Here is a 16,986-nt window from a genome sequence, read left to right on the forward strand (position 1 = left end):
ACATGGATGAGGTGGATGGTTGTGTGTCGTCAGGCTCATCAAGGAGAGCAAGGGGTAAAGGAAGACTCACAAAACTCTCACAGACCTGACCCCTTTCCAGGATTCATCAGTGTTGTTGATGGCATGTCTGATGTTGAAGGACTTCCACCATTCCTTCACTGTTGGTAAACTCCCGGGATTTTCAAAATAGTCTGTTGCTTGCAGCATCCGAGAGATAGTTCGCCGTAAAAAATATGCTTTGAATGTGGATATCACACCTTCGTCAAGTGGTTGAATCAACGATGTCCTGTTAGGCAGCAGGAAATGCATTGTTATGTTAAGACGAATGCTGTCCAAATGTTTACAATGGGCTGGTGCATTGTCAAGCAACAAAAGAAATTTAAAGGCAAGATTCTGTTCCCGGCAGTAGGATGCAGCCTCAACAGCAAAATGATTAGCAAACCAATCTTAAAAGTGACCCATGCTTTCTTATTAGCTGTCCAGTGGACAGGAAGCATATTCTTACCCAACCCTTTAAGAGCACGGGGGATTAGTGAATGGTAAACTAAGAGAGGATTCATCTTACAGTCTCCTTCGACATTGGAACACATAAGCAAAGTCCTTCTATCCTTTGCTGCCTTGAAACCTGAGGCAGTTTTTTCATCCTTACTTATGTAAGTGCGTTTCGACATACACTTCCAAAAAAGACTGGTCTCGTCTGACGCCGCCCTGTTTATAATTTCCAGCTTTTTTTCAAGTGTTAAAGTGGTTCTCTGCCACTTGGCTGATGGCCCAGGACTTGACGTCGGACATTCAGGAGGCATAGTTAAATATTTCAAGCACAAAATCATTGCAGCGTAGGTAAAAACAACAAAAGTTTAAGAGCGCAAGATTACACATCCATACGTTGCCAAAATCAATGCGAGACTGGCGGGAGTGAGACTGTGAGACGTGCGCACATGACTTGTATTGGTGGGAAAGCAGTGCTTCTCGTCCATACAGTGAGACTGTGAGTTTTGGACACATATAAGGAGACATTGGTAGAAATAGGTTCCTCGCATAACTGTGAATCCACATAGTCAGAAGACGCATATAACGAGGACAGGGTGTATTTAAAACACAGGTTAATAGACTCTTGATTAGTCAGGGTGTCAAAGGTCACAAGGAAAAAGGTGGGAGGAATAGGGTTGAGAGAGATAATAAATTAGCAGTATAAAAAAGGGCCAAATGGCCTAATTCTTCTTCTTTGTATGGTCTTGGGTGCTTATAGAATGTCAGTACTAGCAACTCAAAATCTTGAGGCATGGAGCCTGCAGGTAAGACACGTAAAGGAGGAGGTGCCATTACATTTATGACGTTTTAATCAAGAAATGCATTATTTCAATATTGAAGGAGAATATCCTACAATGCTCTTTAAATGAGGAAAAATGGTAGTGATTGGGACCAAAGCAGTGTGATTATTTGCCTGAGGTGTATACTTTAGAAATACAGTGAACAGGCGATAAAGGAACAAATCTAACAAACTTTAGGGAACTAGCAGAAATGTGATTAAAAATAAGGTTATTGTAATGGGATTTCAATCTTCCTGAATCTTAACTGGGTTTTCCTTAGCGTACAATGCTTTGATGACGAGAAATAATTGGGGGGTGGGGGAATTCTTGAAGAGATGTTTGACATAATATGTAGATAGACCACTGAGAGAAAGAGAATTACTGGTCTTCATGTCATAAGAGCAATACAGCACTACAAACTCACCTTTGACACATCTAGTCTGTGGTGAACTATTACTCTGCCAAGTCCATCAACCCACAGCTGGTCCTTAGCTCTTCAAACCTCTTCTATCCATGTACTTAACCAAACTTTCCTTGAATGTTGAAATGGAACCCACACCCAGCACTTCCGCGGGCAGCTTGTTCCGCACTCACACCACCCTCTGAGTGAAGAAGATCCCCTCAGGTTCCCCTTAATGTTTCACCTTTCAGCTTTAACCTACGCCCTCTAGGTCTAGTTTCACCCAAGCACCCAACCTCAGTGGAAAAACCCTGCTCACACTTACCCTATCTGTGCCCCTCATATTTCTGCATACCTCGATCAAATTTCCCCTCATTTTCCTATGCTAAGCTCCTTTCCCTATAACTCAGGCCCTTACATCTAGATATCATCCAGATTGTTGATAAAGATGGCAAACAACAACAGACCTAGCACCACTGTCCGGCTTCTCCCGTCAAGCCGATGTCAAATACAATTTACTATCTCATCTTGAATGCCAAGCAACTGAACGTTCTTGAGCTTCCCCGAAGGATCTTGTCAAAGGCCTTGCTAAAGTTCATGCAGGCATCGTCCACAGACTTTCCTTCATTAACTTTACTGGTAACCTCCCAAAAAACTCTAAACTATTGTTAGACTCACCTTTTCTCCCCACCCTCTTCCCTCTGAATCACAGTGCTATTTCAAGGGCGAAGAGACAATTTCAAATGAGGTTGGAGGTGACATCAGATGCACAGCCACTCTGGCAGGGTCTGGAAAGACATTCCTTCCTAGAAAGCAAAACCCAATAGTATGAATGGCAGCGATGCTTCACTACCAGATAAACTCAACACCTTCTATGCCCGCTTCGAAAGGGGGAACACAACTATGGCTGTGAAGATTCCTTCTACACCTGATGACCAAGTGATCTCTGTCTCAGAGGCCGATGTTAGACTGTCTTTAAAGAGAATGAACCCTTGCAAAGCAGAAGGGACCTATGGAGTACCTGGTAAAGCTCTGAATACTTGTGCCAACCAACTAGCGGGAGTATTCAAGGACAGTTTCAACCTCTCGCTGCTAAGGGCAGAAGTTCCCACTTGGTTCAAAAAGGCAACAATTGTACCAGTGCCTAAGAAGAATAATGTGAACTACCTTAATGACTATCACCCAGTAGCACTCACATCGACAGTGATGAAATGACTAGACTGAACTGCCTCAACAAGGACCTCAGGGATGTGTGCTTAGCCCACTGCTCTACTCTGTACATACCCATGTCTGTGTGGGTAGGCATAGCTCAAATACCATCTACAAATTTGCTGACGATACAACCATTGTTGGTGGAATCTCAGGTGGTGACGAGAGGGCGTACAGGAGTGAGATATGCCAACTAGTGGAGTGGTGCTGCAACAACAACCTGGCACTCAATGTCAGTAGGACAAAAGAGCTGATTGTGGACTTCAGGAAGGGTAAGATGAAGGAACACATACCAATCCTCATAGAGGAATCAGAAGTGGAGAGAGTGAGCAGCTTCAAGTTCCTGGGTGTTAAGATCTCTGAGGATCTAACCTGGTCCCAACATATTGATGTAGTTATAAAGAAGGCAAGACAGTGACTATACTTCATTAGGACTTTGAAGAGATTTGGCATATCAACAAATACACTCAAAAACTTCTGTAGTTGTACCGAGGAGAGCATTCTGACAGGCTACATCACTGTCTCGTATGGAGAGGCTACTGCACAGGACCGAAAGAAGCTGCAGAAGGTTGTAAATCTAGTCAGCTCCATCTTGAGCACTAGCCTACTAAGTACCCAGGACATCTTTAGGGAGCGGTGTCTCAGAAAGGCAGCGTCCATTATTAAGGACCTCCAGCAACCAGGGCGTGCCCTTTTCTCACTGTTTCTATCAGGTAGGAGATACAGAAGCCTGAAGGCACACACTCAGCGATTCAGGAATAGCTTCTTCCCCTCTGCCATCCGATTCCTAAATGGACATTGAAGCTTTGGACACTACCTCACTTTTTTTTAATATACAGTATTTCTGTTTTTGAAATCTATTCAATATATGTATACTGTAATTGATATAGTTATTCATTATTTTTTAAATTATTTTTTTCTCTTCTGTCTTGTATATTGCTTTGAACTGCTGCTACTAAGTTAACAAATTTCACGTCACCTGCCAGTGATGATAAACCTGATTCTGAACCAGACTTAATTCCAGAGACCCGCCCACTGTGGCTGGCTGTTCATCCCTTTTGCCTCTCCTGACAGTCACACAGCTGCCTGTGTCCTGCACCCTAGGTGTATCTTGTTCTCTTGTCAGTCAACACCTCAGCCTCACAGACGATGCAGAGTTCATCCACTCCAGTTCCTCCCTAAAGCGGTCTGTAAGAATCTGCCGCTGGATGCGTTCTTGTAGGTGTATTCGTCTGGGACACTGGGGGTCTCACTGTCTTCCCTCATCCTGCAAGAGGAGCATTTCGCTATCCTGTCTGGCATTCCCACTAATCTATTTGCCAAATAAAAAGAAAGAAACTTAACAGCAACCTACTTTAGCCCCTGTCTCTCTTCACCAAAACCTCACTCTCTCCTCTCTCAATACTGGCCCACTCACACTGGCTACTCCACTTAAACCTTTCTTTTTATTGGCCCTTGCCCAGTACCTAATTAGCCAACATTCTCAAGCCTGACAAATGACTGACCCTGCTCACTTTTTCAAAACTCACACTCCATCTTGTCGTGGACAAAGTGGCAAGTCAACTAGAGAGAGGGCCAGTCAGAAACTATTTTGGAGTTAACTCCAGATATTTCAAAGTGGTCATGGAAAAAGAAAGGGAGAGATCATGAATAATGGCCTTACATTGAGTGGGGGGGGGGTTGAGTGTGGAGTCGAATTTCATTATAATAAGACTGAATTTGGGTAATGTACGCTGGGAGCATCGGCTTGCATGGGACTAAATCTACACGGGAACATTTAAATTAAAGAAGTATTGAGAGTTCAGGGTCAACATGTTCCTGTAAGAGTAAAAGGAAAGGGCAGTAAGTGTTGGGAACCCTGGATGTTGAGGGGCATAGAGAGCTGGATAAAAGCGAAAGAGGAAGCATAAAGCAGCTGTGGAGCAGCTAAGACAGAAAACCCATCTAGAGTATTAGAAGTCTAGAGTAATGCTTTAAAAAAAAAGAAAATTGGGATGACATAGAGGAGTCAGGAAATATCATTGATAGACAGGATTAGGGTAAGCCCTGAGGCATTGTTATATTTATGTTATGGCCAAAAGCATAAGCAGGGAAATAACTGGGCCCATTAGGGACAAAGGGAGCAGTCTACTGGAGCCACAAGGTATAGGAAGGTCCTTAATGTATAGTTCCCATCGGTATTCGCAAGGAAAATGGACTTTGTATGGAATGACACGTCACCAGAAACACGCCTCTGCTCATTGGCTGTTGGATTCTCTATAACTATCACCTTCGGCCATTCTCCTCCTACCCTCTCCAATTAAGACAACCATAGTACTGTGGTCTTGACATTGCTGCACTCTGCAGAGGAATTACGCTCCCTTCGATTCAGGAATATTGGTTGAAACATTTAACCTCGCTTCCCCTCCACAGCACCTCCAGACTTGGGACAAAACTCTCTGATGTGCAGAATGATGCCACCTCTTCACTGTCTTGTCACTTATCTAGACCAGGTCCAGAACCCTTTTCCACCACAGTGAAGCTTCTACTTCCAGACCAGGCCCAATATGTGCAGGTTCAAGCTTTATCTTCAACACAGTGAAATCATCTTCCAAATAGTGATACAGGACAGAAACCCCGTGGGTCTGAGGTGCTCTGTCATACTTTTAACTGTTAGATTAATTTGCACAATAAAAGTTAAATGAAACTTAAAAGCAGCTCAGCATTCAGCATTTTCCCTTGTACTGACACCAGCAAGCCGCTCACTGCCTTGCCTTTCGGTGACATCACATTTCATTTTTTCAGTTCTCATTCTTCATTTCCCTTTTTTAAAATCTCACTTATATACTCCAGGTTTGACCTCTCACTGTTGCCTGCCTTCTCTCGCATGTATTCGCTGCACCAGAACTGTGTCTCTTCACCAAATGCACTAAAATCCCAAGTTTATTACAATACACCTTAAAACTGGAATATGGGCTACCTTCATGATGACGTAGCCCAGAGCCCTTATTGCTGCAGTGTAAACTAACAAAGTCAAAGTCAAGTTCAACCTGCAAAGAGTGAGACTTAAAACATGGCAAAAATACACCAAGTAACTGCTAGATGATGGATAAATGTTGACCAGGAATGGGACGTTCTTCTGTTTTTTTCTGATCTGGGAATTAGTACTCAGGAGAAAAATCATGCAGGTTAAAAGTACTGAAATGGAAGTAGAATAAGAAACAAAATTGGGAAAAATAGAAGGTCTAATTGTGATGTGACTTTTTATTGAATGGTGAAGCAGTTGAGTGGGCTGTTCCTACTCCTAACTCATGTTAATTATTATGTTCTTCCTATGTACCTTTGGAGAGTACAGTACATCAGCCCTGATTTCTGGTTCAACAACTGTTTACATGAAGTCATCTCTGACCCAGACAGGATTAGATCCCAAATCTACTCCTTCGAAATAATTAGGCGAGAGCTCACAGAGAAATGTCAATTATATATTTTGTTAAAGGTTTTGAAATGGCATCATCTACCTCTTCGTGAACAGGATATTCCTGGATTGGTAGATGCATGCGAATAGCTTTTAAGTCTGGTGTTATAGTAGAAGTGCAATTTGCTCCATCAACCATTGTTGCCTGTAATAACAAAATGCAATAGGATACCTATGCCAAAAAAATCAAATAGATTGAAGCCATTAAACATAGGAGCAAAAGTAGGTCATCTGTCCCGTTCAGTCTGCTCCGCCATTTGACCACGACTGATTTATTATTCCCTTTCAACTCCATTCTCTTGCCTTTTCCTCGTAATTTTTGACACTCTTACTAATCAGGAACCTATAAACCTATCTCAATGACTTGGCCTTCACAGCCGTCTGTGGCAATGAACCCCACAGATTCACCTACCTCTGGCAAAACAACTTCCTCCTCATCTCTGTACTAAAGAGAGGTTATTTTATTCTGAAGCTGTGCCCTCTGGTCTTAGACTCTCCAATGCCCATTCTAGGTAGGTATTTCAATATTTGGTAGGTTTCAATGAGATCCCCCTCAACCCGCTAAACTCCAGCGAGTACAAGTCCAGAGCCATCAAATGGTCCTCACACTTCAACTCTTTAATCCCTGACATCATTCTCATAAGCCTCCTCTGGACCCCCTCCAGTGCCAGTAGATCCTTCCTAAGATATAGGGCCCAAATCTGCTTACAGTGCTCCAAGTACAGTCTGGCCAGTGCCTTATAATGACTCATCCTTGCTTTTCTATTCCAATCCTCTGGAAATGAATGCTAACATTGCATTTGCCCTCCTTTGTACTGACTGAACCTAGAAGTTAACCTTTATGGAATTCTGCACTAGAACTTCCAAATCCCTTTACATGTCCGGTTTTTGAATTCTCTCCCAATTTAGATTACACTCTTATTCCTTCTACCAAAGTCTATGGCCATACACTTCCCTACGTTGTATTCCATCAAGAACCTCTTCACCAATTCTCCCAAGTTGTCCAAGTCCTTCTGCAAATTCCCTGCTTCCTTAACACTACCTGCCCTTCCACTTATGTTTCTATCATCCATGAATTTGGCAACAAAGCCATCAGTTCTGTCATCCATATCATTTAGATATAATGTGAAAAGTAACACACCCAACACCAACTCCTAGGGAACATCACGAGTCACTAACAGCAAACCAGAAAAGGCATCCTTTATTCTCACTCTTTGCCTTCTACTAGTCAACTAATCTTCTGTCCATGCCAGTACTTTTCCTGTAATACCATGGACTTCTATCTTGTTTCCTGAAAGAATTCCAATAGATTTGTCAAACAAGGTTTTCCATTAAGGAAACCATACTGATAGCAGTTTATAATATCCAAGTACTCCAAATCCTCATCCTTAGTAATGGACTTTCAAATCTTTCCAAACACTGAAGTCAGGCTAACTGGCCTATGATTTTTTTTTGTCTTTTGCCTCCTCTTCTTGAAGAGTGGAGTGAAATTTTCAATTTTCCAGTCCTCTGGGACCATTCCTGACTCTAGTGATCCTTCAAAAGATCATTACTAATGTCTCCGGAGTTTCTTCAGCTGACTTGTCTACCTCCAGACCTGTCAACTTCCATGCACTTGCTCCTTAGTTATAGGAATTACACTCAATTCTGCACCCCCCCTCCCCGACTTTAATTTCTGGCATGCTACTAGTATCTTCCACACTGAAGACTATCCCAAAGTACTCAGTTTGACTGCCATTTCTTTATTTCCCATTTCTGCTTCTCTAGCGTCTACTTGTTCCAGCAATCTAATGTTCACTCTTGCCTTTCTTTTTATATATCTGGGAAAACTTCTGGTATTCTCTTTTATTTTATTTGTTAGTTTACCTGCGTATTTCATCTTATCTATCCTTATTGCTTTTTTAGTTGCCCTCTGGTTTTTAAGAGCTTCCCAATCCTCTAGTTTCCCATTAGTTTTTGAAGTACTGTACTGTACTCTGTTTTCATGTTGTCTTTGATTCCGTTGTCAATCATGGTCGCTTCTGTGTTGCTGCATCTTGCAACAGAGGGATTAAATGATCCTGTCTGTTTTGAATTACTGCAGGAAACTCCTGTCGTTACTGCTGTACCATCATCCCTGCTAGATTCCCCTTCTAATCAACTTTGGTCAGCTCCTCGCTTGTGCCACTGTTGTTACCGTTACTCAACTGTAGCATACATCCAATTTTTGCTTCTTTCTCTCAAACTGCAGGGTGAATTCTATCATATGATGATCACTGCCTCTTAAGGATTCCTTTATCTTGTTCCCTAATCAAATCTGGTTCATTGCATAATTCCAAATTCATAATTGTCTCTTCCCTTGTGGGTTCAATCACAAACTGCACTAAAAAGCCATCTCAAAGACATTCTACAAACTCCTTTTCTTGGGATCCATCACCAAACTGATTTTTCCCATCTGCCTCCTTATTGAAGTCCCCCATGAACACTGTTTTATTATCTTTCTTACATACTTTTTCTATCTAGCTCAACTATTTCCTCTAGCACCTGATAACACCCTCTGTGTTTATTTTTTTAAAAAGTTGCTCCTCATGTTCCTGTAATTGAAGAAGAACTTGGGACCTTGATAACTGACAGCACAGTCTATAGAATGTTTGAAGTCAAGAAGCCAGATGTTTTGGAGGTTTGAAACTAAACAGTATACTGCAATATACAGTATGCAAACAGTTTGCCTTATGTAGTAGCATCCCATGGACATCAATCCTGCGATATTTGTCATTTTGATGATCTGTGTGTACATCCATATTCTGTGAAGTTGTAAGTAGATGCCCCGTTTTCTTCCTCAATAATTTAGATTTACTCTAAAAATGCTGTGACAGAATCATAATCCCAATCCTTTATTTCTGTGGTCAGTGATGCAAAAAAAAGTGCCCTGTTTCTGTTTTATTTTCTGTATAAGTTTCCTTTTAGTTTGGAGGGCAGTTGTAATATTAGTTGTAAAAATAGCACTTTTTAATGTTTAAATAGAGGTCTTGTAGCATTTTAATTTTGTAGTAGTTTGTATGTTAAATTTCAATAGAATAAATGGTTAAGTCACCTAAAACTTGTCAAACTGACAAAAATGCATTTGCAAAATAAACACAGGACTACTGTATTGCTATTAAAACCTTATTTTCAGTTCTATTAACATGAAAGAGCAGTTTTGCGGAAAAACTGTGACACTGATATTGAAAATTGGCTCTTTCATTTACTAATCAGGTTTAAACGAAGAGTTGGTCCAGCTTCTACTCATTAGGGATGAGTTACACATGGAACAGGATGCCATGCTGGTGGATATAGAAGATCTTACCAGGTTAGTACTAGATTTAACGATGAATGAATAACTGGTTTCCTTTTCCTTGCAACAGTTGCAGCTACACAGTTGTGTACTTCCCCATGGAGCATACAGCATTTTCTGACATATTTTCCACATTGAATTGGTATGTATTTTCCCTGAAACAATTCCATCCTGTTTTTTAAAAAGAAAACTACCATATTTTGGCTAACCGTATTTATTAGAAATCTGTCATGCAAAGAAGTCCCCTGCTGAACATTCACGGCTAGCTTGTTTATACTGAAACAAAAACAAAAATTAATTTGTTGAGTTTTGATATACAAGTGTTCGTTCTTTGTGAAACGGAATGCTTTTTAAAATTTGCTGATGTATTTCTGGAAAATTACTTCTGTGCCACAAGTCTGCCTGATTGCTGGAGCTGTTGATCTTTGAACCCAGGAGATGTGTAGGAATGTGCCTTGGCTCTGCTGGGCAATATTCATTTCAGGTATTATGAAGCTATGAATGCACACATGTGTTTTTTTCATCCCCACTTGCCTGATGCTGAACCCAGTAGCTCATTCCTGGATTATCCCCTAACCATGCATTCTTACTAGATTTTGACTGATGAATTGCCAGTTTTTGGGTGATATGAGGTGTATCTAACTTACTTAACTACATCCACCTCAGCTTCTGTAGTTCAGGTAATACAGAGCAGAATCTTTATAAAGAATCTGCCTCACAGGTCTCTTAAATTTCTTCCCTCTTTATCTATATCTGTGCCCTTGAGTTGGCACTCCTCCAATCCCAGTGAAAAGAATATGACCGTGCACCATATCGACACCTATCATGACTCCATTTCCCTAACTTCTCTTTGTAACTCATTGTAACCTGCTTCACTATCAACAAGAACCCGATTTAGTATCATCAACAAACTTGCTAATCGTGCCTTGTACGTTCATTTTCAAGCCATTTGCATACATAATGAATAACTTAAGTTCCCAGCAATGAGCCCTGGAGCAACCTGCTAGTAACACATCTTCACTCATAGAATTGACATTTGACCAGCACCCTCTGTGCTGCACATCGTCAAGCCAATTCTGAATCCCCCTCACTAGCTCCGCCTGAATCCCATACAGTCTAATTTCTAGATCAGCCTGCCATGCAGGACCTTGTCAGTAGCCTTTCTAATGCCCAGTGGATAAACGATCCACTGTCTTACCTTCATCTATCCCCTTGGCTGCCTCTTTGAAAAAGTCCAGAAGGTTGTTCAGACATAACGTCCCATGCACAGCGGAGTGAGCCGGGAGCAGAGTGTAGGGCTTGGGCTCAGAGGGCTTAGGCGGAAGAGGGCACAGTAGGCTTATCTTTTAGTTCTTGTTATTTTCAGTTATTCGGGAAGTATGAGTGTGAGGGCAGCTTGTTGTTCTCGGTGTCGGATGTGGGAGATTCTGGAGTCTCCGAGCCTCCCGGACGTCCACATCTGCGCCAGGTGCGCCGAACTGCAGCTCCTGAGGGACCGAATTAGGGAACTGGAGCTGCAGCTCGATGACCTTCGCCTGGTCAGGGAGAGTGAGGAGGTGATAGAGAGGAGTTACAGGCAGGTGGTCACTCCGGGGCCACGGGAGGCAGATAGGTGGGTCACGGTCAGGAAGGGGAAGGGGCAGGTACTAGAGAGTACCCCAGTGGCTGTACCCCTTGACAATAAGTACTCATGTTTGAGTACTGTTGGGGGGGACAGCCTACCTGGAGGAAGTGACAGTGGCCGGGCCTCCAGCACAGAGGACGGCCCTGTAGCTCAGAAGGGTAGGGATAGAAGAAAGAGGACCATAGTAATAGGGGACTCAATAGTCAGGGGTTCAGACAGGCGGTTCTGTGGAGGTGATCGGGAGTCCCGGATGGTAGTTTGCCTCCCTGGTGCCAGGGTCCGGGACGTTTCTGATCGCGTCCAAGATATCCTGAAGTGGGAGGGTGAGGAGCCAGAGGTCGTGGTACATGTAGGTACCAATGACATAGGTAGGAAAGGGGAAGAGGTCCTGAAACGAGAGTATAGGGAGTTAGGAAGGCAGTTAAGAAGAAGGACTGCAAAGGTAGTAATCTCGGGATTACTGCCTGTGCCACGCGACAGTGAGAGTAGGAATGGAATTAGGTGGAGGATGAATGCGTGGTTGAGGGATTGGAGCAGGGGGCAGGGATTCAAGTTTCTGGATCATTGGGACCTCTTCTGGGGCAGGCGTGACCTGTTCAAGAAGGACGGGTTACACTTGAATCCTGGGGGGACCAATATCCTAGCGGGGAGGTTTGCTAGGGCTACGGGGCAGACTTTAAACTAGTAAGATGGGGGGGCGGAAATCAATTTGAGGAAACTATGGGAGAGGAGGTTAGTTCACCAGTAGAGCAAGTAAGTAGACCGTGTGTGAGGGAGGACAGGCAGGTGATGGAGGAGGGATGCGCTCAGCCCGAAGTTGTAGGGGAGAAGAAAGAAAAGGATAATAAATTTGAATGCATTGCTAGGGATGAAAAGAGAGGAGGAGGTGGAGAGTATCTTAAATGTATCTATTTTAATGCTAGGAGCATTGTAAGAAAGGTGGATGAGCTTAAAGTGTGGATTGATACCTGGAATTATGATGTTGTAGCTATTAGTGAAACATGGTTGCAGGAAGGGTGTGATTGGCAACTAAATATTCCTGGATTTAGTTGCTTCAGGTGTGATAGAGTAGGAGGGGCCAGAGGAGGAGGTGTTGCATTGCTTGTCCGAGAAAATCTTATGGCGGTGCTTTGGAAGGATAGATTACAGAGCTCCTCTAGGGAGGCTATTTGGGTGGAATTGAGGAATGGGAAAGGTGTAGTAACACTGATAGGATTGTATTATAGGCCACCTAATGGGGAGCGTGAGTTGGAAGAGCAAATGTGTAAGGAGATAGCAGATATTTGTAGTAAACACAAGGTGGTGATTGTGGGAGATTTTAATTTTCCACACATAGATTGGGAAGCTCATTCTGTAAAAGGGCTGGATGGTTTAGAGTTTGTGAAATGTGTGCAGGATAGCTTTTTGCAACAATACATAGAAGTACCGACTAGAGATGGGGCAGTGTTGGATCTCCTGTTAGGGAATGCGATAGGTCAGCTGACAGATGTATGTGTTGGGGAGCACTTCGGGTCCAGTGATCACAATAGCATTAGCTTCAATATAATTATGGAGAAGGACAGGACTGGACCTAGAGTTGAGATTTTTGATTGGAGAAAGGCTAACTTTGAGGAGATGCGCAGGGATTTAGAGAGAGTGGAATGGGTCAAGTTGTTTTATGGGAAGGATGTAATAGAGAAATGGAGGTCATTTAAGGGTGAAATTATGAGGGTACAGAATCTTTATGTTCCTGTTCGGTTGAAAGGAAAGGTTAAAGGTTTGAAAGCGCCATGGTTTTCAAGGGATATTAGAAACTTGGTTCGAAAAAAGAGGGATGTTTACAATAGATATAGGCAGCATGGAGTAAAGGAATTGCTCGAGGAATATAAAGAATGTAAAAGGAAACTTAAGAAAGAGATTAGAAAAGCTAAAAGAAGTTACGAGTTTGGTTTGGCAAATAAGGTGGAAGTAAATCCGAAAGGCTTCTACAGTTATATTAAAAGCAAGAGGATAGTGAGGGATAAAATTGGTCCCTTAGAGAATCAGGGTGGTCAGCTATGTGTGGAGCCGAGGGAGATGGGAGAGATTTTGAACAATTTCTTCTCTTCGGTATTCACTAAGGAGAAGGATATTGAATGGTGTAAGGTGTGGGAAACAAGTAAGGAAGTTATGAAACCTATGACAATTAAAGAGGTGGAAGTACTGGCGCTTTTAAGAAATTTAAAAGTGGATAAATCTCCGGGTCCTGACCGGATATTCCCCAGGACCTTGAGGGAAGTTTGTGTAGAGATAGCAGGAGCTCTGACGGAGATCTTTCAGATGTCATTAGAAACGGGGATTGTGCCGGAGGATTGGCGTATTGCTCATGTGGTTCCATTGTTTAAAAAGGGTTCTAGAAGTAAGCCTGGCAATTATAGACCTGTCAGTTTGACATCAGTGGTGGGTAAATTAATGGAAAGTATTCTTAGAGATAGTATTTATAATTATCTGGATAGACAGGATCTGATTAGGAGTAGCCAGCATGGATTTGTGCGTGGAAGGTCATGTTTGACAAACCTTATTGAATTTTTTGAAGTAGTTACGAGGAATGTTGACGAGGGTAAGGCAGTGGATGTAGTCTATATGGACTTCAGCAAGGCCTTTGACAAAGTTCCACATGGAAGGTTAGTTAAGAAGGTTCAGTCGTTAGGTATTAATGCTGGAGTAATAAAATGGATTCAACAGTGGCTAGATGGGAGATGCCAGAGAGTAGTGGTGGATAATTGTTTATCGGGATGGAGGCCGGTGACTAGCGGGGTGCCTCAGGGATCTGTTTTGGGCCCAATGTTGTTTGTAATATACATAAATGATCTGGATGATGGGGTGGTAAATTGGATTAGTAAGTATGCTGATGATACTAAGGTAGGAGGTGTTGTGGATAATGAGGTGGGTTTTCAAAGCTTGCAGGGAGATTTATGCCGGTTAGAAGAATGGGCTGAACGTTGGCAGATGGAGTTTAATGCTGAGAAGTGTGAGGTTCTACATTTTGGCAGGAATAATCCAAATAGAACATACAGGGTAAATGGTAGGGCATTGAGGAATGCAGTGGAACAGAGAGATCTAGGAATAACAGTGCACAGTTCCCTGAAGGTGGAGTCTCATGTAGATAGGGTGGTGAAGAAGGCTTTTGGAACGCTGGCCTTTATAAATCAGAGCATTGAGTACAGAAGTTGGGATGTAATGTTAAAATTGTACAAGGCATTGGTAAGGCCAAATTTGGAATATTGTGTACAGTTCTGGTCACCGAATTATAGGAAAGATATCAATAAATTAGAGAGAGTGCAGAGACGATTTACTAGGATGTTACCTGGGTTTCAGCACTTAAGTTACAGAGAAAGGTTGAACAAGTTAGGTCTCTATTCATTGGAGCGTAGAAGGTTGAGGGGGGATTTGATCGAGGTATTTAAAATGTTGAGAGGGATAGATAGAGTTGACGTGAATAGGCTGTTTCCATTGAGAGTAGGGGAGATTCAAATGAGAGGACATGATTTGAGAGTTAGGGGGCAAAAGTTTAAGGGAAACACGAGGGGGTATTTCTTTACTCAGAGAGTGATAGCTGTGTGGAATGAGCTTCCTGTAGAAGTAGTAGAGGCCAGTTCAGTTGTGTCATTTAAGGTAAAATTGGATAGGTATATGGATAGGAAAGGAGTGGAGGGTTATGGGCTGAGTGCGGGTAGGTGGGACTAGGTGAGATTAAGAGTTCGGCACGGACTAGGAGGGCCGGAATGGCCTGTTTCCGTGCTGTGATTGTTATATGGTTATATGGTTATAAAGCTGTAGCAAAAGTCTTGGACATATAGAGAATCTCGAGATAAAAAGCGACGTTGCAGAGTTGATATCATATAGTATTGTATCTACTAAATGTTTACCAATATTAACAAAAACTTCAGCCTCACAGATATTGCTGTTTCAAGGGCATATAAAGAGAGGATGGAGATGGATGTCTTTCCACAATGTGCTTCAAATTGGAATGAACCCATGCAGGAAATGATATTTAAAAAAACAGCATACAATTCTTACAGATGCGATTTAAAGCAGTTGTCCTAATTACCCTTTTATTGTAATTAAGGTACCCTGATTACTAGGCTTACAGACTTTGGATGCTGCATGTACCCCTGTCAACTCTCTGACCTCCCTTTCTCGAGTCCCACCACCCTGCCAATCAAGTTTAAACCCTCCCTGGCAGCCTTTCTGCGTGGATATCTGGTACAGGTTGCCTCTTCGCCAGAAGAGATGCCTGAATCTCTGCTCCCTGCACCAGCTCTTTAATCACACAGTAATTTCCCTGTCCTTCTATTCCTGGCACTGGGAGTAATCCGGAGATCACCACCCAGGACGTCCTGATATTAATTTCTTACCTAGACTCATTCTGCAAGACCACATTCCTTGATCTGCCTATGTTGTTTGTACCCATGTGGTCAACAACCTCTATCTGTTCACCCTCCATTTCGAGAATTGTCAGCATCTACTCAGAGACATACTTTGACAATGGCACCCGGGAGCCAACACTCCATCCTGGCCTCTTCTGTGTGGCCACAGACCCCTGTCTTTCTGACCTTCCCAGAGATTCTGCTGCCACTATCACCCTGAATGACTGTATACACTTTCCTGCTGAGCGTCAGAGCCAGTCTCAGTTGCAGAGACCTGGCTGCTGCTGCTAGCCTCTGAAGGAACAGTCTCCAGAGCTATACCTGTCTGTGAGGGGAACAGCCACTGAGGAACCGACTGCCTGCTGCAGTTACTTCTCCTTGTGGCCACCACCTACCCGAAGCTGCACTGGGGATGTGACCACCTCATGAAAGCTCTCATCTATGAAGCCCTCATGAGGCCTGTCAGATGATCCAGAGTACCTGCACTTTCATTTCTTTGACAGAGTCCGTTAGGAGGTGCCCCTGGGTACACTTCCCACATCCATAAGGTTCCCTGACTTAACACATCTTGCAAAGAAGCATTCCACTGCTCTCACCTACCATCCTGCCGACGCTGGTTCAAGGTCAAAGGATCAACAGCACATGTGTTAAGCACAACTTACTAAAATCCAACACTATATACCCTGACTGTTCTCAGATCCAATCAGTCACACTTACCCTAAGAGAGAATCTCCATGTCATTCATTTGAGCATCTTGACTTTGCTGTGCTGACAGGGCCTGTACTTCACAACAAATCTTCCCTACCTTGCTATAAACTCTTTTCATACCTAAGTGACTTGTGATCGAAACTTCAAATCGGATAAGTGGAAAGACAAATGCACCTCAAAGGATGAAGCATTCCAGCCAGTAGCGTATGCCTTACAATTTCCAAGAGAGGACTACGTTGTGCGGTTATTAAAAAGAATCAGTATTCGATTCACTTTGCACAGAATACTGAGAAGTCACAAGATGACCAGTCAGATTACATCTCGGACAGTCTGTCTGTTTGAATTTGCAGATCTCCAAAACACACTAAAAAAAGCAGAATGGTCCAATATCTGGTCACCGGGGCCCCATTTCCTGTGCCTTGGACATAGATTATCTTTACTGTGCAATGCCATGCTATCATTACAGCTTGATAAAAACTTCCATATGAAGTGTATTTGCTCTACACATTATTTATGTATAAATGATACAAGTTTTATGTAAAGTGTAATGCCGCATGCTGCTACACCCGTGGCTTTGTGA

The 16,986-nt window shown here is 42.7% G+C and overlaps 1 protein-coding gene across 9 annotated transcripts in view; it reads left to right on the forward strand.

The window, feature by feature from the left end:
- The window catches only part of schip1 (schwannomin interacting protein 1), an 878,565-nt gene that overhangs the window by 859,875 nt on the left and 1,704 nt on the right, over window positions 1-16,986 (forward strand). For all 9 annotated transcript variants that reach the window (XM_073040992.1, XM_073040994.1, XM_073040993.1 and 6 more), the window contains one exon: window positions 9,608-9,701. In XM_073040992.1, the coding sequence (XP_072897093.1) occupies window positions 9,608-9,701 (94 nt within the window). The remainder of the gene's footprint in view (window positions 1-9,607; window positions 9,702-16,986) is intronic.

Source organism: Hemitrygon akajei, chromosome 3 (assembly GCF_048418815.1).
Source record: "Hemitrygon akajei chromosome 3, sHemAka1.3, whole genome shotgun sequence".
NCBI classification, from domain to species: domain Eukaryota; kingdom Metazoa; phylum Chordata; class Chondrichthyes; order Myliobatiformes; family Dasyatidae; genus Hemitrygon; species Hemitrygon akajei.